Here is a 19,684-nt window from a genome sequence, read left to right as displayed (position 1 = left end):
TGTCCTTGGCGTGGTGGGAGTGTGTAATGTGCAGCGTTTGTGCTGCTGGTGCAAGCAGGGTGCTGCGAGCCACTGGCCTGGAGAGCTGGGGCGTGGTAGGGGCTGAGCACCCCAGCCCCTGAGCTGAGCACCCAAGACCCCAGACCCTGGGTTGAAGACCCCAGACCCCGGGCTGAGCACCCCAGCCCCTGGGCTGAGCACCCAAGACCCCAGACCCTGGGTTGAAGACCCCAGACCCCGGGCTGAGCACCCCAGCCCCTGGGCTGAGCACCCTTGACAGGGCATCCAAGACCCTGGGTTGAGCCCCCAGCCCCCAGGCAGGGCACTCCAGCTCCTGGCTTGAGCACCCAAGCTCCCAGCCCCCAGGCAGGGCACCCCCCCCCCCCCCCCCCCCCCCCCAGGCTGAGCACCCTGAGACCTCCTCACCCCTACAAACCCCTCACCCCAGTGCCAGACCAGTTTCCCCCAATCCCTAACTGGGCGCAGGACGCAAGGGCAGGACATGCCAAGCCCAGAGTGGCTGCAGGGATGTGCGGGGAACCAAGGATGGCCAGGGTCCCCCAAGCCCCCCCCCCCCCCTTTCATCCTTGGGGGGTGCAGGGAAAGGGTGGGCACGAGGCTGGAGCGAGGTTTATTGTGGGATCCAGCGGTACCGGAGCGATACACGGAGCAGCTACGCGGTGGCGAAGCAATAAATTAAGTCATGCAGAAGTCATGGGGGTCCCATCCTGCCACGTCGCCCGCTTGGGGGAGGTTTGGCAGCTGTTAAGTGATCAAATAGCTTTACGCTTTATTCAATATATTAAATCTTAAGAATTAAATAATTACGGAGCAAAGCGGGTTCTGCTGAACATCTTGGTCCTGTCCCAACTGCCCCAAATGGTGGGTTTTTTGGGATGGGTGGGAGCCGGCCGTGGGGTGTACCAAAACCCCCTGGAAAACACCTAAATGTTGGTATTTTGGCAAAATCTTTCCAAAGGGCTTGGAAAGGGGGGCTGCTGGCTGTCCCCCAGGGAAGGATTGCCCCCCTCCCCACGGCTGCGGCAGCACCCAGCTTGGTGGGTCCCTGTGCCACGGGGGATGCTTGGGTGCTGCTCCGTGCCGGCGGCTCCTCGTCCTGGGGAGCCACGAGATGCGCCGGGACGTGGATTTGGCCCAGTTTTGGGGGATGCTGTTGCTGGACGGTCCTTTCCCAGTATAATCCAGCCCTCCTCTGGGAGAGGCACGCCGGGCACTGCAGGCCTGCCAGGGAATTCCTGCTGCCTCCGCCGAGCCCATGGCATCGCCGCTGCCAACGTGCCGGGCGGGCAGGTTTGGGCAGCACCCACTGCCTGCCTGCTGCGATGGGTGCCAGCGATGGGGTGGGTGCCCAGCTGGCCATGGGGACCGCAGCAGAGGCTCCGGCGCTTGTGGCATCCAACCGGGGGGCTTGGGGTGGGCTACCACCTCCATTGGCATCCCTGCCAGGCGTCCGATGATGGATCCAGGGGGGATTTTTATAACCAGGCTGGAAGACTCCTCCCTGGCTTTTCTTTTTTTTTTTTTTTTCTTTTTTCCTATTTTTTCCTCCTCCTTGCAAATTAAAAAGGCTCCAAGGAGGGGTGGGAAAGGCAAGAGGCTGTGAGCAAAACCCCCTCTGTGTCCGGCAGCCATCCTGGTGTTGGCTTCGCTGATTCTCCGGCGCAGCCTCCGGCACGTGCCCGGCGCTCACTGCTCTGGTTTTGGCTTTTCCAGGGAATTATTCAGCTTCTTCAGCGTTTTTTTAATCCGCAGAGCGGTGAGGCGGGCCGAGGGGCTCTGGTACCAGCACTCCTTCATGATCTTCGCCAGCGCTGACAGAACCTGGGGGAGGCACCAAAGAAAAAAAAAAGAAGGAAAAGGAAAAGGGATGGATTTCATGGAAAGCAAAGATCTGGCTGGGGATGGGAGTGGGGCAGCCCCCCCCGGGGACTCACCGAATCGGAAAAGAGGCGATTTGGGACCACGGGGGTCTGCTGGTCGATGCACACCACCTTCTTCATGTCCTCGAAGCTGGGGTCGCTGGGGACAGCATCAAAGAAGGGTGGCCGGTACTCCTCCACAATGCCTGTGGGAGCGGGGCGGTGTGAAGGCAGTGGGGAGGGGGCGCAGGGCTCACCCCCCTCCACATCAAGGGTTGCCCCCCCTGGGGGGCACGTGGGGCTCCAGGTGTGATTTGCCCCACCGTGCCGGCGGTGATGCTACCCATGGGGTGCATGGCTCTAGCGCCAGCTGCACCGTGGGACCTCACTGGGGTGGCTCCAACACTGGTTCCAGCACCACTGGTGGCTCCAGCACCAGCTCCAGCACTGCTGGTGGCTCCAGCACCAGTTCCAGCACTGCTCATGGCTCAAACACTGGTTCCAGCACTGCTGGTGGCTCGAGCACTGGTTCCAGCACCGCTTGTGGCTCCAGCACCGGTTCCAGCACCGCTCGTGGCTCCAGTGCTGCTGGTGGCTCCAGCATCAGCACCAGCACCGCTGGTGGCTCCATCACCAGCTCCATCACTGGCAATAGGCCAGCACCAGGATTCCTATGAATAACAGCCCCAGCAGCGGCTCTAGCACCGGCATCCAGCTCCCGGCACCGATGCCACAGCTCGGCTCTGTGCCTCCACCTGGCAGCCAGCCTGGTGGCCAGCCCACCAGCTGGCCCAGCTAATCTCTGCTTAGGGCCTCCATATGGCTGTGTCCCCACCGGATTTAACCCCTCTGGGCCACCCCAAGCACCCATCACCTCCCTGGGGGTCCGCTGCACCCCGCGTCCCCCCTGCCCTGGGGCTGTGCCGGGGGCCGTACAGCCCAGCCTGGAGGGGAGGGATGCCTGGAAGGGTTAAAACCAGCTGGTTGGAGGTCATCCCCCACCCATGGCTTTGGTAATTCGGAGTAAATGTTTAATCTGAAGGAGCCCTGGGGCAGTAAATGAGATTATGGGGGCCAGCCTGAGCCTGGGGGGGGGACCTCCTGCCTCACCCGCCAGTGCCCACCATTTAATTAATGCTTCTAATGGACTTTGCCGGTGGTGGTGAGCAGCGCTGGCCATGGCAGCCTTGAGGAGGCTCTTCCACAGCGTGGGGGACCTTGTCCCCATCCCGAATCCCATCATTCCCCAGCCAAGCCCCGCTGGCCGGAGGTCCCGGCCATGGCCAGCTTCCAGGCAGCGCTCGAAGCTGCTTGTTTTCTAATCAGCACTGAACAAACAAAGCGCTGATTGAGTCTAATGGGCCCTTTAATCAGGGAGCCGGGTGCTGACACTAGATTACAGTGTTTATAATTTACAGCTAATCTTCTGGGCGAAGGGAAGGAAAAAAAAAATAAAAAAAGGGACAAAAAAGGAGGGAAGGAGGGAGCGGGTGCAGAGCGGGGCAGCCGGCCGGGAGCTGCTCACCGTTCACCACCGTCCGCCGGGTGATCTCCCAGAGCACCAGCCCGTACGCCCAGATGTCCGTCTTCTTGTAGGACTCAAAGCAGTCAGTGCGGATTTGCTCGCTGAGCACCTCCGGGGCCATGTAGCGCTTGGTGCCCACCCGGGGATTGTTGCCAATGTCCAGGTAGTCGCTGCCCTGGGAGTGCATGACGGCCAGTCCTCGAGGGGTAGAAACGTAGAGTTATTGAAGTTGGAAAAGACCATTAAGATCATCAAGTCCAACTGTAAAATGCCAGGATGCTGGCCACGGTCAGCACCATGGTTGTGCTGTCTCCTTAGGATGCTGGGGTACTACATCCCTGGGGTACCACATCTCTGGGGCTCCATATCTCTGGGGCACCGTATCCCTGGGGTACCAGAACCCCAGGGTATCACATCCCTGAGGCACCAAATGCCTAGGGTGTCACATCCCCAGTGTGCTGCATCCCTGGGTACCATGTATCTATGGGTACCACATCCCTGGGGTACCACATCCCAGGATACCACATCTCCGGGGCACCACATCCCTGGGGCAACATATACCAGGGTATCACATCCCAGAGTATCACATCCCTGGGATACCACATCCCAGGGCGCCGCATCCCCAGGGTGCCATATCCCCAGGGTACCGCATCCCTGGGTACCATTTATCTATGGGTACCACATCCCTGGGGTACCACATCTCAGGGTACCACATCCCTGGGGCACCACATCCCTGGGGCAACATATACCAGGGTATCACATCCCAGAGTATCACATCCCTGGGATACCACATCCCAGGGTGCCGCATCCCCAGGGTGCCATATCCCCGGGGTGCCACATCCCAGGGTGCCACATCCTTTGGGCACCATATCCCTTGGGCACCACATCCCCAGGGTGCCACATCCCTGGGGCACCACATCCCTGGGGCAACATATACCAGGGTATCACATCCCAGAGTATCACATCCCTGGGGCACCACATCCCTGGGGCAACATATACCAGGGTATCACATCCCAGAGTATCACGTCCCTGGGATACCACATCCCAGGGTGCCACACCCCCAGGGTACCATATCCCAGGGTGCCACATCCCCACAGCACCATATCCCTGGGGCACCACATCCCTGGGGTACCATTTCCCCGGGGTACCACATCCCTGGGTGCTGCATCCCGCCCTCCCATCTCACCCAGGTCTGCGATGCAGCACTGCCGGTTGCTTTTCACCAAGATGTTCCTGCTCTTCAGGTCACGGTGGGCAATGGCGGGCTTGCCCTGGGTGCCGAAGATCTCCACGTGGAGGTGGACGAGGCCGCAGATGATGGAGGAGGCCAAGCCCAGGCAGGTCTCCACGTCCAGGGCCGTCCTCTGCAGGTAGTCGTAGAGCGAGCCGTTCTCGTGGTAGTGGGTGATGAGCCAGAGCTGGGTGCTGGAGTTCCTTGATGTCATGTCAGAGGCGATGAAGCCTGGATGGAGAGAAGGTTAGGACCATGGAGCCACTGCACAGCCACCCTCCGGACCCCCTGGTCCCCCACTCACCCAGGATGTTGTCGTGCCGGAGGAGGACGGTGTTGTAGATCTCTGTCTCGCGGAACCACGACTGCTCATCCCGGGAGGAGAAGATCTTCACGGCCACGCTCTCCCCATGCCACACGCCTCGCCACACCTCGCCATAGCGTCCTTTGCCTGCCACGGCCATGGCACCACATCACGCGGCCCCTCCAGCCCCTGGTGCCCTCCCCACCCCCAACGTGATGAGCATGGTTTCTGCTGTGGAAGAGCAATGGAGCCCCACAGGGTCTGTTGACCTTGGCCAACTGCCACCCACCCACCCAGCTGCTCTCCCCCTCCCCTATCAGCAGGACAGGGGGACAACTTGGGGTCTCTACGGGGTTTTGGTTGAGACGGCCCCATCCAATGCCCCCTCCTGGGTCTGGCATCTGGTGCCATCTCTGGCTGCAGGGGCAAAGGAGTCCGGCACCTGCCCAAGCATCGTCTGGGGTGGCCGGGGCAGCCTCCCCCCATGTGTGGCCACTGTCCTTACCCACGCACTCCACGAGGGTGATCTGCCGAGCCACTGTTCGCTGGACGAGGAAGGGCAGCCCCGAGCCACTGCCCGTGGTGCAGTCATCATTCAGCAGGTCCTGCGCAGCCGGGGTGGCAGCGGGGTCAGCCCAGCCACCAACCCCCACCCCGGGTATATCCCTCTCTCCCACACCTCGGGGGCATTCAGGGTCCCCCCTAAAGCTCACCCACCTCTAAAGTGCTGTCTCCCACCATGGATGCCTTCAGCATGAGGTCCGTGTCTCCCAAGTCACTCTTCTTGTGGCGGTGCTGGGCCACCTTCCAGCAGAAGAGTGCTGTGAGTGCTGCGAGGACGAGGAGGGCAAGCAGTGGGACGAAGATCATCAGGAGGACATTGGGCAGGGAAGGCGTCTGTCCCAGGGTCTCTTCTCCTAGGTGGGCGAAATGATGGGTGGCATCATGAAGGTGGACATGGGTGGGTGAGTGGAGGTCTTGGTGCTTGGACTTGGACGTGGGTGGAGGTCTTGGTGCTGGGCTTGGACCTGGGTTGGGTGGCTCTGTGCTGCGGTCAACCCTATGGATGGCAGCTCAAGAAGGGACACCTGAGGGCATCTCGCTGGCCCTGTCCCACCTGGGAGAGGGCAACCCTCCAGGTGCTGAGTGAGGATGAGGAGGATCTGGAGACCCAACCAGCCACATGGGCAGCTCTGCCCCTCTCCCCCTGGCTCCTCCAAGGGGACCATACCCCTGTACCTTGCAGGAAAATCTCCAGGTCAGCATTGCACATGCTGGAGTCGCAGCACCTCATGCCGTACTGCTCCGTCACGAGCGTGTGGCAGTTCTCCAGAATGTTCTGGGAGAAGCAGCCCCGGTGCTGGGTGATGGTCCCCTCCTCCTTCCTCTTGCTGACGAAGCACACCTTGCCCGTGCAGGTGGGCAGGCTGCAGTGGGGCACGTCGCAGGCGCACAGCAGCTCGTCTGCAGGCACGAGGAGAGGGCGTGTTGTGCCGTGGGACCACCCTGCTGCCCATCCCAGGGTGGCTTAGGGGCTTTGGGGGACAGTGACATCTGTCCTGAAGACTCTCGAACCAAATTTCAAGAGTGGGCAACCTGGGACCACCATGGTCCAGGCTGGGGAAGGTGGCTGTGGGTGCTCAGCACAGGGAAGCCCATCCTGAGAGCTGGAAAATTGCTTGCTCCTGGCTGGCACCCAAGCACCAGCTCCAAAGTTGGGGGGTCACCTGTCCCCACACCCCAGGGAGGCAGCAGAGAGGACATGCATTCAACCCCCCCAACTGGGATGAACTGGGATGCTCTGGTTCACAGCACAGTGTCACATCACGCCCACGGGGTCCCAGGGGACACGGGAGAAGGTCCCGGGAGCCAGGATGGGACCCAAAGCCACCAACTCACCCAGTGCCCCCCCAGTGGGTGCTGTGGGGACACTGTGTTTTGGGCGCTGGGTGCTGAGGCTGGGGGTCTTTCCTGGAGCTTTTCCCAACTTTCCCCCCCGCCGCAGCGCCGGAGCGGCACAGAGGGCAGCCCCGCTCCCAACCTCCCGATTTAGCTCTGCCCTTTCGCGCAGAAAATATCCCTCCTGGAATCAGCAAGTTCAGCGCGAGGGCAGCCAGCCAGCCGGCGGCCGGGGAACGGATGGCTGTGGCCACCCCCCGTCCTGTACCTGTCACCCCCCCTGCCCCAAAAGCTGCCCCGTGCCAGGGCCGTGGGGTGGTGACGGGGTGATGGGGCTGGGTCAGTGACCCCCCCAGTGGTTGGTGGCCCCATGGGCAGGATGGAGACCCAGTGGGGACTTGTCCCCCTGACAAGCTGTGCTGCCCCCCACCCCCAGCACAGCCACGCTGCTTCGGTCCTCCCGGCACAAGCACCCAGCCAGGCTCTGTCCCCATGTCACCCCAGGGGTGACGAGGAGCTCGTCCCTGCTCCCCACCATCACCCCTGGGAAAACCCACGTTTTAAAGCACGTGCGTGCGAGCCTTTCCCTCATCTCCCCTCTGGTGATGTCAAAGCACTTGATGAACCATAATTAATTAAGCCCAGATCCTCTCTGGGAGGCACGTCACCATCCCAAGGGGGAGAAGCCCCTTGCTGGGGACAACGCGGGTCCCCGAGGAGGCCCGCATCCCTCGGCGCTCGCTCCGGGCGAGCTTGAACGAGCCGCCCTCCACTGTGGTTTATTTTGAGCAAAGCCATGACGTTCCCAAAGAGCCCAGGGTTTATTTTAACCACCCCGGGTGGGTGACAGAGTACTGGCTGCCTTCACCACATCGCTTTGGTACTCACCGGCGGCGAAGCCAAGGGAGAGGGTCATCAGCACCAGCACCACCCGGCCGCAGGCTCCGCACAGCATCTTCCTGCGGAGAGCAAGAGGGGGTGAGAGACAGCCCCCCGCACCCCCCATCACCAGGCTGGGGGTGGCCATGGGGGCTTTGGGAAGGAAATGGGGGGGACCGGTGAGCGATGGAGGACAGGCAGGGTGGTGGGAGGTGGGATGTGCTGCTTGCACGCGGAGTTTGGCTCCGGACGTCCTGGGTACAGCCCTTCCTGAGAGCAGATCCCTAGCACCTCCCGAGCTTGGGGGATCTCCCCACGGTGGTGTGGGACACCGCACCCGGCCCCTCGGTGCTCAGGAGCCCTCCAGGATGGGGACCTCGCCATGTCCGTGCTGCCCCAACAGCCTTTATCCCAGCAATCCCTATTCCGGTGCTTCCCACCATTCCCATCACGCAGCCGCTGGCAGACCCCATGGGCTCGGCCGCCACGGCGAGTGCGGTGATGCCACGTTCCCAGGTTTGGCAAGACTCCAGGCAGAAGATGGAGCTCAGAGCCCCCACGCTGCTCTGCACCCCCCCACCAGCACCGCAGCCGACGGGTAAAAGCGGCGCTGGCTCCCAGGGGGGCTTTTGTACGGAGTTTATCCATGACACAAGCAGAGGTGCTGCGGGAAGCCAAAAATTCCTCCGCTGTGCCTTTGGGGGAAGTTTGGCTATTTTTTCTCTCTCTCTTCTATTTTTTTCCGAGTGAAAGAGACATTTCTGCCAAGCCAAACACGGCGGAACCGGCGTTGCCCTCCACCCCACGGCATCGCTGCCCCTTTCACATGGCTGAGAGCTTGGCTGGCGGCGACCGGGGCTCCCCAGCCCCTCCTCGGTTCATTCTTCGTGATTCCCGACATAAACACGCCAAAGTCGCCGTTTCCTGCAATTGAAGGAGCCCTGCCCAGGGCTGCCGGGACAGGAATCAAGATTGTTTAGATTTTGGCCTTGATGGGGAAGCGAAGTCACGCAAGCCCAGCCCTCAGGAGCACGCATGTCTGCGGCTGACCCAGGCAGGCTCCGGCTGTGCATAAAACGGGCTTTTCCTCCCCAAAATAGCTCGCTTGGTGGGGAGGAAACGGCAACTGGGTCCTGGGGCTGGAGGGCAGGAGCAGGATCTGGTCCCATGCACCAGGAGCAATGACCAGCTGAAGCAGCACTTCTCCCTCGGCTGGCTTGGGATCAGCTTGATTTTATAAAATTAATTCCCCTTGGAGGGGGGCTGCTGCTCTCCCAGCCTCCGGGATGCTCCCAGGCACAGCGCTTCTCCTTGCAATCCCGAGAGCTGCAAAACGCATCTTTTTAAAGGGAAGCTGAGACTCCCAGGTGATGCTTTCCCTCCTCGGGGCCACTTCCATAAAATCCGGAGCCATTAGACGGCTGCGGGATATTTGCCCTGAAACCTCACCCAGAACTGAGCAAACAACCCAGAGCCATCCCTGGCATCCCATGGGAAAAGTATCCCTGGTGCTTCTGTAACAGGTCAAACCAGCCTGCGCATCCCCATCCCAGCCTTTCTCCCTCCTTTTCCATGCTGGAGCTGCAGCTCACGCACCCTCCTGGTGTCCAGAGCATCTTTCCCAGCCTGGCTGGGGGGCGATGGCAAGTCATGGTGCCATGTTACATCCTTCCATCCTTTGGGATTTGCAGCAGCAGGAGGAGAAGGAAAAAAAACCCAACTGGAACCTCTTGGATGGGGCGCGGGTGCTGGCAGAGGTGGCTGGGAACCATAGGCAGCCGTGGGGGGTCTGGAGCAAGACCCAAACCCAGGGATGGGAAATTTTCAGGGATGGGGAAACCCTGCGGAGAGAAAAGTGAAGGGGCTGGTGGTGGTGGTGGGGAGATGGAGCAGGAGGTGTCCCTGGGGACATGCAGGATGGCTAAAGGAGCCCTGGCTTTTACCAGGGCGGCTCGGCGGAGCTCTGCAGTCCCCTGCTTCTGCTCTGCCCTGCGGTTTCTGCTGCTCCCAGGGGGGTTTTGCTGCAGGATGCGGCTCGTGACTCAGTTCCCCCCTGTTGCCTTTTCGCAGGGAGCCAGGCACCGCAGAGACCCTTGTGCCGGAGAGCCGGTGGGAAGCAGGATGAGCCAGGCGGGCGCCGGCCGGCTGCAGGTCTGAAGGGCAGGTTGGACACCACGTTGGAGTCAACAAGAGCTTTGCCACGGATTCTCCTGGTTTCAGGCAACAAGGAGAGGTTTTTCTCCCCGCTCCCCATAGATGCGGCTTGGTCACACACACCCGCTGGCATCCTCCGGTTCGACTCGGGGACCCCCACGGGTGGGCTGCGCCGCCCCGGTGCCTCCTACACCGCTGGGCATCGCTGCACCGTAAACCAGAGCCACGCACGGAGCGTGGCAAAGCGGCTGGTGTTCATCTCTCCGCGGGGCTGGCATCACGCGTGGCTCCTCGTGCAGCGTGGGGATGAGGGGGGTGCTCCTGCCCTGTGGTGGAGTTTGGATGCCGGCGACGGGGCACAGCTCCCACAGTGTGGCCGGCACCAGCTTCGCTTTAGGGGCTTTGTTCCGCGAACGGAGCCTCTTGAGGGGCTGTTTGGCTCTTCCTCGCCCACCCCTCCTTCCAGGGACCCGGGGGTTGGCTTTGTAAAAGGGGTGTGTGGAGGCGTTGCGTTCTGCAGCGGCGCTGCCCTCGGTGCCCCATTGCCCTTGCTCCAACCCCCGGCTAGCTGAATTGTCAACTTTTCCTCAATTTTTCCCCATGGCTTTTCCAAATACACCCAAACTCCCCGTTTCCCGTGTCAGCGCCAGGCTTTCAGCAGCAGCCGTGTATTATTGCAGCTCTTTAGCAAGGACCTGGGGGTGCATCCTGCTACCACTGCACCGGTGTAAACCCAGATTTATGTGCCCAACTCCACCAGTGCCCCAGTTCCAGCCATTGCTAATCCTGACGTCAACCCCGGTGTTGCACCGAACATGAAGGAAATGGGCTCAAATCCTGACTTCAGCTGCCCAGGGGTAAATCAGGAGGGAGGTGCTGAGCTCGGTGCAGCCCTGGACCCCACGGACACGCGGTGCTTCCCCACTCACCTACAGCATCCGCGTCCTGCAGGCGCTCACGGCACCGCCGGGCCCCGGCAAGGCTCTCCCGGCTGCGGTCCTGAGCTCGGCAGCGGCGTGCGCAGCTCAGCCAGGGCAGCTCTGCTCCGTGCTGTGCGCCCCGGTTTGGAGGAGCTTCATGGATCTGCTCCCCTCCCGCCACCCGTCCCGTCCCGGTGGGGGCTCCCGTGGCCGCCGCGTTGCCTGTCCCGGTGGCGGAAGGTCTCCGATGTTGTCCCAGCCCCAGGGGCTTGGCTCAGCGGCCCCCGTTGTCCGAACGCAGCTGCTTGGCAAGTGCTCTGTGGTCTGGATGTGGGAGAAGTCAAAAAAATGTTTCTTATTACTGCCTCTTCCTGCCTGGCTTCTCTCCACCACTCCCAGCTAATAAAGCATTTCCTATTGCTGAGCACACATCCAGGGCCAGCCTCCCTTCCTCCCGCACCCCGGGCCCCAGCTCCATCCTGGTTGCTCTCCCTCAACCCGTTCCTCCTGCTCCTGCCCTTCACCGGCTGCTTTCCAACCCCATTTTCCAGCTGGCAAGGCAACCCCAAAGCCTTGGTGGGGGGATGTCCACCACGTCTCCCACCCCGAGCATCATAAAACCTTGGGCAGAAACGCTGCCAGTTGCTTTGATGGTGCCGGGGGTGGGAATGGTCTGGAGAGATGCTGTGGGAATGACCTTGATGTGCTTGGCCATCCCTCCTGCCGCAGCATCCATCCCTCCTGGGGATGGGAGCATCACGATGGAGCCAAGGGGCTCCCCAGTTATTCGATGCTGGCCACAACGCTTTTAGGGTGCTGTGCTGGAGGGGGGGGGGAACACCCCCACCCCCCATAGGGATGCTCTGCCCTGTCTGTGGGCACGGAGCAGGGCTGGGGTGGGCCCAGAGGGTTTGCTCAGTGCCTCCTGCCGACACGTTCCCCGCCATGGTCCTTGAGATGCTGTAGCGATGGGGGCTGGGATGCCGGCAGCGGGGCTGTTCCCACGGGGGGAGGCTGGGCACTTCCCGCTCCCCCAGGACACGTGGGGCTGCGGGCAGCAGAAGCATCGCTTCCCCTTTTGTCATTTCGGGGTTGGTCTTTGGGCCACCCCACTTTCAGCAGCTTCACGCTCCTCCCGGCCCCCTCCTCTCCTTTCAGCTCCTTCCCGAGCCCCATCCCTGCCTTGGTCCCAGCCATTCCCCCAGCACAGTGACCCACTCCCACGGGCAGGCAGCAACGCATGGGCTGGCATCGCAACCTCTTCCCTAACGAACTTACAGGGCCTGATTTCCCTCCCTGTTCCCCGTTGCACCACCAACCCCAGTTGCACCATGAACCCAACTGGCACCCGGAGCCTCCCGGCGCCGGAGGGGGGAGGGCAGCCGAGAAGCTTCGAGTCTTGCCAGCCGCCTCTTCCCAGCTTATCGCCCATGATCTAGGAAGTTCAAACAAACAAAAGCACAAAACCAGGATAAAACAGGAGGGACCTTCATGGGTGACCTTGCCCGCGCGGGGGCCGGGAGCTTTGCAGGACCGGCGCAGGGGAAACGGGCAGTTTCCATCAGATAGAATCCACCCGGGAGGGAGCCGGTGCCTGCAGACACTGTATCGCCGTGACCATCTTTGCTCCGGTGAGCGGGTCTTGGGGAGCTGACTGGTGATCAGCCCCTCCTGGGGTTATTCCTGGGTGGCTCCTGTGTCCCAGCTGCCTCCCATGGGTGCAGGCACACGTTGGGCAGGATTTTCCCTTCGCAGCCCAGCTCTCTGGTGACGGCTGGTGCTGGCTGCTTCGGTCCCTGAGCTTTCATCTTCCAAATGGGGCGGCAGCGCTTTTTTTTAAACCATAATCATCACTGCGGGGAGAAATAATTGCTTAAAACAATCTAGAAGTTACTAAGTCTTAATCCTGGGTGACCTGAAGGGCAGGGAGGGGTGGGAGCCCCAAGCCAGGCTGCAGCTCTGGCACTGCCGCGGTGGGAAAGCAAATTAATCCAGGACTAAAGGTGCATTAACGAAGATACCCAACGCACCCCATGCTCCCGGTTGCACCGGTGCCAGTGCCAGCCCCCGGCTGGGGCAGACAGGGTGAATCAGCGGGGCTGGGCCCCCGCCTCGGCACTGGGCTGAGCGCCGGCACGTCGGCAGCACCGCAACTCACCGTCCCGCGGCGGCCGTGGCGCAACCTTCCCCCACCCCCTCGACGTCAAAGACAAGACTTTTCTGCTGTCGTTTGGGTTCTCAGCGCCACGACTTCACCCCACAACGGGGCTCCGGCATCCCCGGAGCGTGGTCGGACCCCTACCATGGTTCCACCGCTGTGGCAGAGGGGGTTGAGGGGCCGGTGGGACCCGGCTCTCCCTTCCCCCTACGTGGCAGGAGCCCGGCTGGCACCGTGCGTGCCGCGGCTTCTCCATGTGCCGTCCGCCCCCGGCTCATCTGCCAGCCGCCGGGAGCTGGCGAAGGAGGGCAGCCACGTGCCGGGGAGCCCAACGTGAGCCAAGGGCTGGAGGGGAACAGACGGGGAGGTTACAGCTCCTTCCTGACGCTCATCCTTCCCTGCCTGCCCACAACGCGCCCCAAACCTCCCCCCGCCCTCCAAAAGCAGGGAGGGGGGCTTCTGTCCCCCTAAAGAAGGGGGCAGCGAGGGGAAGGGGCTCCGTCCTGGGCTGCGTGCCTGGCCAAGGGTTATTTGCTGTATTTTATATTCTTTTATATTACTTATTTAGTATAATCAAGCCGCTCTCGCTGCTGGTCACTCTCCCTGGGGATCAAACTCTGGGTGCTCCAGGAGCCAGCACCCCACTTTCACCTTCCTATTTTTTTTTTTTTTTTGGATCGATTTATTCCTATAAAAAGCCTGATTTAAGGGGTTGGAATCCAGGGAGCACAAACTCCCCGCCACTGCAGCACATCCAGGGGATGCCAGCACCTACCAAAAAAAGCATCTGCACGGCTCCCCGTGGGAGGGGGTCCCGAGGGCTTCGTGGGTGCAGGTGAGGGGTCCCAGGGCTCCGTGTGGGCACAGGCTGGAGCTCCTGGAGGGTGGTTTGCTTGGGAAGAGGGAGCACTAGGTCCCATCCCGGGTAATGTTGGAACACAAGAGCTGCCTCCCCTCCTATCACCCCTGCCCCGGAGGGCAGCGGGGGAGGGAGCCTGGGACCCCCCCCCCCCCAGGTTTGGTTTCCAGCCCTTGCCTGGCACCCGGAGCTCAGGTCAACCTTCCTCCAGCAGAGATGCTTCCCCATGCCGAGCCTTGGTTTGTCCTTCTGCAACCCAGGAATACGTGGGAACAGGGAAGCGAATGTCACCGAGGGGGTGACAGGGGGGCCAGGGGATGCTGGCAGCGAGGGGGAAGTGTTCCTGCCAGCCTGACAAGCAACCCTGAGCTTTATTCATGAAATCAATGCTGTTAACATGGCAACCGCTTCCATTTTAATTCGCACAGCCACATTCCACCACACGCTGCGATATCAAGATCTCAGGAAGAGCAGAGGGGGGAAAAAAAAAAAAAGAGGAAAAAAGAGAGGAGAAAAGAGCCACTTCTGCCACAGATCTGCTCCCCGGCAGACCCAGAACCTGGCTTAGGGCAGGGTCTCAGCACGGCAGAGCCCAGTATGACCAGTGCCAGGCCAGGGTGGCTGCCCTTGAGGTGGGAGAGGACGAGGGGCCGGGGACCTGGGACCACAGGGGCTGTGGCATCGTAGCTGGGTATGTCCACAGCATCCTTCTCCCTTGAGCATCGCCATCCTGCTGTGCAAGGAAACCACCCCGTGCCAAGAACTTAAGCAGGTCCAAGGGGCCAGTGGGGACCTTGCCCCCACCCTGCCACCTCCCACCTTAGCGTTTCTTCTCCCCTTTCTTCTTTTTCCCCTCGTTCTTCTCCTCCTCCGCCTTCTTCTTCTCCTCCTTCAGCTCCTTGTACCTCCACTTGGGTGGCTGCAGCAGGTGCTTGTCCTTCCCGCGCTGCCTGCGCTCCCTCGAGCCGGCAGGAGGGCAGGAGGCTTTGCTCACTTTGATTTTGGGGATGGGCTCCCCAGGGAAGATGCTGTTGATGCGCCGCAGCCGCGGGGGCAGGAAGCGCAGGAGGCCACCAGCCGGCTGGCGCGGCTGCAGGAGCCGGATCTCCGACACGGCTTGGCCATTGCAAGAGGATGCCCCGGTGCTGGGGCACGATTCTGGCTCAACATCTGGATCCGGCACGTGTTGCCCGAGGATCTCCGGCACGGACAGCCTGCGCTTGCCCACCTCGGGGGGGCTGTTGGGGCAGATGGTTTGGCAAGCGGTGGCCACGAAGGGGCTGGCGAGGGAGGTGGTCATCCTCACCATGTGGTCCATCACGCCGTCCTCCTCAGGGTTGCGGGGGAAGTTGAAGGTGAATATGGATCGGATCTTCTCTGACAGCCTCTTGGTCCTGGATTTGGGGCTCAGGGCTTTGGCTACCAGTTCGGCCAGGGCTGGCCACTCGGGCCGGTACTGGGTGCCAAACTGCTCTGCCCGCGGGCGCCGCAGGAGGGTTCTGATCCTCACAGTTGTCTCGAAGCGGCCGGTGAAGCTGGCCCACTCCCTGGCAGTCTTCCCCTTAATGGGATCCACCGCTTCCAAGTCTGCCCCTGGAGACACCGGGATGCAGACAGCATCACCGCAGCATCCCACCCTGTCCCACCCTGGAGCGCTGGGTCCAAGCGCAGAGTGAGCAGCCATGCCACCCCTTCCCCCCAAAATCCCGGGATGTCCTTGGGGGGATGCTCACCGGCCAGGAGCAGGGTGGCCACGCAGTCCTGCCGCCCCTGCACCGCAGCCTTCATCAGCGCCGTCAGGCCCCTGGGGTCTCGCTTGTCCACCTCAAGTGCGGGGTAGTAGTTGAGGAGGTAGTTGACGATGGTGATGTGTCCTTAACAGCCAGAGAGAAGCTGCGTTAGAGTTTCGACAGTTAACGAGTGATAACCACTGATGCCTGCAGGAGAAAATATTTAGCAACCGCATCCCATGAGGACAAAGATGCAGAAACTCGGAGGGATCAGGACTGAAAGGGTTTGGGGTTATTTTTTTGAGGGCTTTGGCCGTGCAGGGAGCAGTGCTGGCACACCAGCTGCTTCAGCAGAGAAGGCAGGAAAGAGTCCAAAAAAGCAGGGAAAAAAAATAAATAAAATCAGCATCAAGGATAAAGTGGGAATAAAGCGTGATCCTGACTTTGAGATCCTCCTTTTCCCCACCGTTAGTCGGGATGGAGGGAGCTGGACTCTTCTCCTGCCATGAGGAAAACCATTGAGATGGGAGATTTGGTCCCTGCACGTGACGTTTGCCAGCTCGGAGCCCTGGCGCAGGGAAATAAATCCCTGTGGTTCGTGGGACTTTTCCAGAACACACAGGGCAGCTCGGGCTCAGCACCGCTGCTGGATGTGACACATCAAGCCAGACAATATTCCTGTAGGAATTCCCATTTTTCCCTCATCTGCCTGGTTTTATAATGGTGCTAAGACCAACTGTAGGCTTTAGCCAGAGAGGGTCACATCCCTTGGGATACTCAGCTTTCCTGATTTTCGGGTTTTTGAAGGGGGCACGCAGGGTCACATCACTGGAGGGGTCTCAGGGGGCTGCCCCGTGCCCAGGCTGAGCGCCGTGCCTACCTGCCTGGGCTGCCATCATGAGGGCCGTGTTGCCATCCTTGTCCTGCTGGTTGACATTTAGGTAGGGGCACTTCTGCAGCAGCGGCACGATGTCCACAAAGCCCTTGCAGCAGGCGACCATCAGCCCGTTCTGGAGAGGGAGCAGCACTCAGCACCGGGGTTGGCACAGCATCATCCTCCCCACCACGGTGCTCCCCGTGGTCCCCCCACCCCAAAGCAGACAGGCTCAGGATAGGAAGACAGATGAGGGTCTGCCGCAAGGAGTGGATCAATCCCAGGGGACTCATCCATCGTCAAATCCGTCCCACCCAGGGCTTCCAAACCCATCCCACCCAGGGCTTCCATAACCATCCCACCCAGGGCTTCCAAACCCATCCCACCCAGGGCTTCCGAACCCATCCCACCCAGGGCTTCCATAACCATCCCACCCAGGGCTTCCATAACCATCCCACCCAGGGCTTCCATAACCATCCCACCCAGGGCTTCCAAACCCATCCCACCCAGGGCTTCCATAACCATCCCACCCAGGGCTTCCAAACCCATCCCACCCAGGGCTTCCATAACCATCCCACCCAGGGCTTCCATAACCATCCCACCCAGGGCTTCCATAACCATCCCACCCAGGGCTTCCAAACCCATCCCACCCAGGGCTTCCCAAACCATCCCACCCAGGGCTTCCCCACCTGCTTTTGCAACCACCATCCTTCAGGATTTGTCTATTCCCAGGGAATCCTCTTTCTACTCCGTAGGGTACCCACACCACCTCTGTAGGGTACCACTCACCCTCCCATTGATGTCCAGCTCCGTGGCCTCACTCCGGGTCACCCCGTGCTCCAGCCTCTCCTGCACCAGCTTGGCATCATTCCTGGCACAGCACTGGTAGAGGCTGAGACCCCCGGCACCACCAGCCCCCGGGGAGAGCTCGTAGCAAGGGTAAACGGAGTCATCGGAGAAGATGCTGCTGCTGTCCGAGGGCTCTGACTCATTCTCCTCCTCCTCTTCCTCCTCGTAGTGCAGCTCCGGGTCGGAGGCATCCAGGCTGGAAGCGGGGGCTGCAGCATCTTCTCCTCCACCGCAGGCATCTGTCATCCGGCCCGGCCGGGGGGAGTGCGCCCGGCTTGGCCCCGAGCCCTGTCTGGGGCCAGGAGCCCCTCTGCGGGGGACGAGGGGACACTCCGCGCCGATCACCCCCCTGCGCAGACACAGAGGGGGCGTGGGAATAGTGTGGGCTCCGGCATCCCTCATCCCACTGGGAAGCGTCAGTTGGTTCCCAGCCGCCGCCGGCACAACCAGTGGGTCCAGTTTCCATCCTCTGTTCCATGTAAACGTTTGTACTGGGGGTTTGGATGCTGCGAAAGCCTGGCGGGGAGAGCAGCTCCCCACGGCACCGAGTGGGGAAAATGAGGGGACAACTTGGGGGTCCAAAAGGGGGACAGATGTCCCACGATCTAGGCGTTGAACCACAGGAGTGGGCACACTGGGAATGGCTCCAGGGATGCTGGTGGGGGCATTGGGGCTGTCGTGCCCAGCACCATCAGGATGGGGACACTGGGAATGGCTCCAGGGATGCTGGTGGGGGCACTGGGGCTGTCATGCCCAGTGCCATCAGGATGGGGACACTGGGAATGGCTCCAGGGATGCTGGTGGGGGCACTGGGGCTGTCATGCCCAGTGCCATCAGGATGGGGACACTGGGAATGGCTCCAGGGGTGCTGATTGGGGCATCAGGGCTGTCGTGCCCAGCACCATCAGGATGGGGACACTGGGAATGGCTCCAGGGATGCTGGTGGGGGCCTCGGGGCTGTCATGCCCAGTGCCATCAGGATGGGGACACTGGGAATGGCTCCAGGGGTGCTGGTGGGGGCATTGGGGCTGTCGTGCCCAGCACCAGCAGGATGGGGACACTGGGAATGGCTCCTTGATGCTGATGGGGGCACTGGGGCTGTTGTGCCCAGCACCGGCAGGATGGGGACACTGGGAATGGCTCCGGGATGCTGATGGGGGTATTGGGGCTGTCATGCCCAGTGCCATCAGGATGGGGACACTGGGAATGGCTACAGGGCGGTAGGGATGCTGATGGGGGCATCCGGGCTGTCATGCCCAGTGCTATCAGGATGGGGACATCTCCATCCCTCCCCATGCCACACGGTGGGGGTCTGAGCCCCTCCCCACTTAATCCGGTGCACACCAAAGCAGCTGCAGACCTTTCCTAGCTGCAGAACTAGAGAGAAGGGTTAAATCCTGCTCCTTAGGACCAAGGAGCAGGGGCTGGAGCAGCTCCTGAGGAGCCTCTTGAACAGCACTGCACAGGGCAACCCACAGCCCTGGGGCCGGAACGCACCGGCTACAGCCCAGCAGCAGAAATTAAACCATTTTTGCTTCTAATTAGGCCCTAACTATGAATTGATTGGTGCTGTGAAAGGAGGAAAACCTTCACAATTCCACCAAATTTCACTCTCCCACCCCTCTCAGGCATCCCAGAGCAGGCTTTGGGGATGAAGGATGCTCCTCTCGCCATACCCTGATCTTACCTGGGGGCTGCTCAGACCTTCCCCACGGGTCCCTCCTCAGCCGGAGACCATCCCAGCTCCAACCGGGGAGGAAAACTTGACGAGAAAGAGCAGGGAAAAAAAAAAAAATCACCCCTACCCCTGGCAGTGAGAAAGAGGTGGCTGCTCCGGCTCCGAGGTGGCCTTTAGGCACCAAAGCTGTGACGAGTGGCACGTTGCCGCGGGCTCAGCTGGCCAAGGTATCTTAATTTAAACCGTTGCTTAAAATGGCTCCATCCATCCTGAGCAGGATCAGGGCTGCTCCGGCAGGATTTAGCATCTTTAGCTGAGGAGCTGTTGGCAGTCCTGGGCTTTTTATACCCAGCTCACCTCGAGAAGATGCTGCTGCCTGAGCAGCTCCCAGAGCTCTGCTAAACGCGCCCCCCCCCCCCCCCCCCCCCAAATAAAACACCCCCCTTCCAACTCCTTTACAAGCAGGTGAGTCTGCTGAGCAGGGAAAACTGGGAACTGCTGCTTCAGCCAAGGGCACTGATACCTGTGACCGTGCAGTGGGACTAAATAAACTCTGCAACCCCCCCTCAGGAGGTGCTGGGCAGCATCCAGCCCACCATCACCTCCTCCTCCTCCTCATCCTCCTTATCATCCTCATCCTCATTCTCATCCTCATCCTCACCCTCATCCTCACCCTCCTCCTCCTCCTCCAGGCATCACCATACCAAACCCCTCAGAGCAACCTCAGCCAAGGAGCTGCAAAAA

The 19,684-nt window shown here is 61.1% G+C and overlaps 2 protein-coding genes and 1 long non-coding RNA gene across 4 annotated transcripts; 1 reads left to right on the top strand and 2 right to left on the bottom strand.

Annotated features, from left to right (window-relative positions):
• Positions 1-715: 715 nt before the first annotated feature.
• Positions 716-10,940, bottom strand: ACVRL1 (activin A receptor like type 1). The gene is made up of 10 exons (XM_027800752.2): positions 10,802-10,940; positions 7,728-7,798; positions 6,180-6,404; positions 5,658-5,857; positions 5,446-5,545; positions 4,941-5,087; positions 4,592-4,867; positions 3,406-3,603; positions 1,956-2,086; positions 716-1,842 (listed from the first exon to the last, which is right to left on the bottom strand). The coding sequence occupies exons 2-10, from the start codon at positions 7,792-7,794 to the stop codon at positions 1,708-1,710; spliced, it is 1,479 nt and encodes a 492-aa protein (XP_027656553.1). The 5' UTR covers positions 7,795-7,798; positions 10,802-10,940; the 3' UTR covers positions 716-1,707.
• Positions 3,949-4,572, top strand: LOC129734202 (uncharacterized). Its single transcript, XR_008729846.1, has 3 exons — positions 3,949-4,063; positions 4,111-4,251; positions 4,361-4,572. It is a non-coding gene; the product is annotated as an uncharacterized LOC129734202 (long non-coding RNA).
• Positions 10,941-12,824: 1,884 nt separating the features above from the next.
• Positions 12,825-19,224, bottom strand: ANKRD33 (ankyrin repeat domain 33). 2 transcript variants are annotated; one of them, XM_055696453.1, is made up of 5 exons: positions 18,950-19,224; positions 17,203-17,611; positions 16,420-16,549; positions 15,543-15,683; positions 12,825-15,402 (listed from the first exon to the last, which is right to left on the bottom strand). In XM_055696453.1, the coding sequence occupies exons 2-5, from the start codon at positions 17,506-17,508 to the stop codon at positions 14,630-14,632; spliced, it is 1,350 nt and encodes a 449-aa protein (XP_055552428.1). In that variant the 5' UTR covers positions 17,509-17,611; positions 18,950-19,224; the 3' UTR covers positions 12,825-14,629. The 2 variants fall into 2 exon arrangements, with proteins under 2 accessions (XP_055552428.1, XP_055552427.1); XM_055696452.1 differs by lacking the exon at positions 18,950-19,224 and having other exon boundaries at positions 12,825-14,539; positions 14,629-15,402; positions 17,203-18,943.
• Positions 19,225-19,684: the final 460 nt, after the last annotated feature.

The sequence above is a fragment of the Falco cherrug genome, chromosome 19, assembly GCF_023634085.1.
Source record: "Falco cherrug isolate bFalChe1 chromosome 19, bFalChe1.pri, whole genome shotgun sequence".
Classification (NCBI taxonomy): Eukaryota; Metazoa; Chordata; class Aves; order Falconiformes; family Falconidae; genus Falco; species Falco cherrug.
The sequence above is the reverse complement of the archived record's forward strand: the minus strand, read 5'-3'. Positions and strand labels throughout refer to the sequence as shown.

Bases quoted from the DNA above. Each gene is read 5' to 3' on its own strand.
- ANKRD33 (XM_055696452.1), bottom strand. From the start codon at position 17,664: ATGAGGGATGCCGGAGCCCACACTATTCCCACGCCCCCTCTGTGTCTG. The intron at 15,684-16,419 runs GTAGGCACGGCG...CTGGCTGTTAAG, and splicing joins CATGATGGCAGCCCAGGCAG to GACACATCACCATCGTCAAC. The intron at 15,403-15,542 runs GTGAGCATCCCC...CGGTGTCTCCAG, and splicing joins GGCCACCCTGCTCCTGGCCG to GGGCAGACTTGGAAGCGGTG.
- ACVRL1 (XM_027800752.2), bottom strand. From the start codon at position 7,794: ATGCTGTGCGGAGCCTGCGGCCGGGTGGTGCTGGTGCTGATGACCCTC. The intron at 5,546-5,657 runs GTGGGTGAGCTT...CCGGCTGCGCAG, and splicing joins TGGGAGACAGCACTTTAGAG to GACCTGCTGAATGATGACTG. The intron at 5,088-5,445 runs GTAAGGACAGTG...TGGCCGTGGCAG, and splicing joins CACCCTCGTGGAGTGCGTGG to GCAAAGGACGCTATGGCGAG.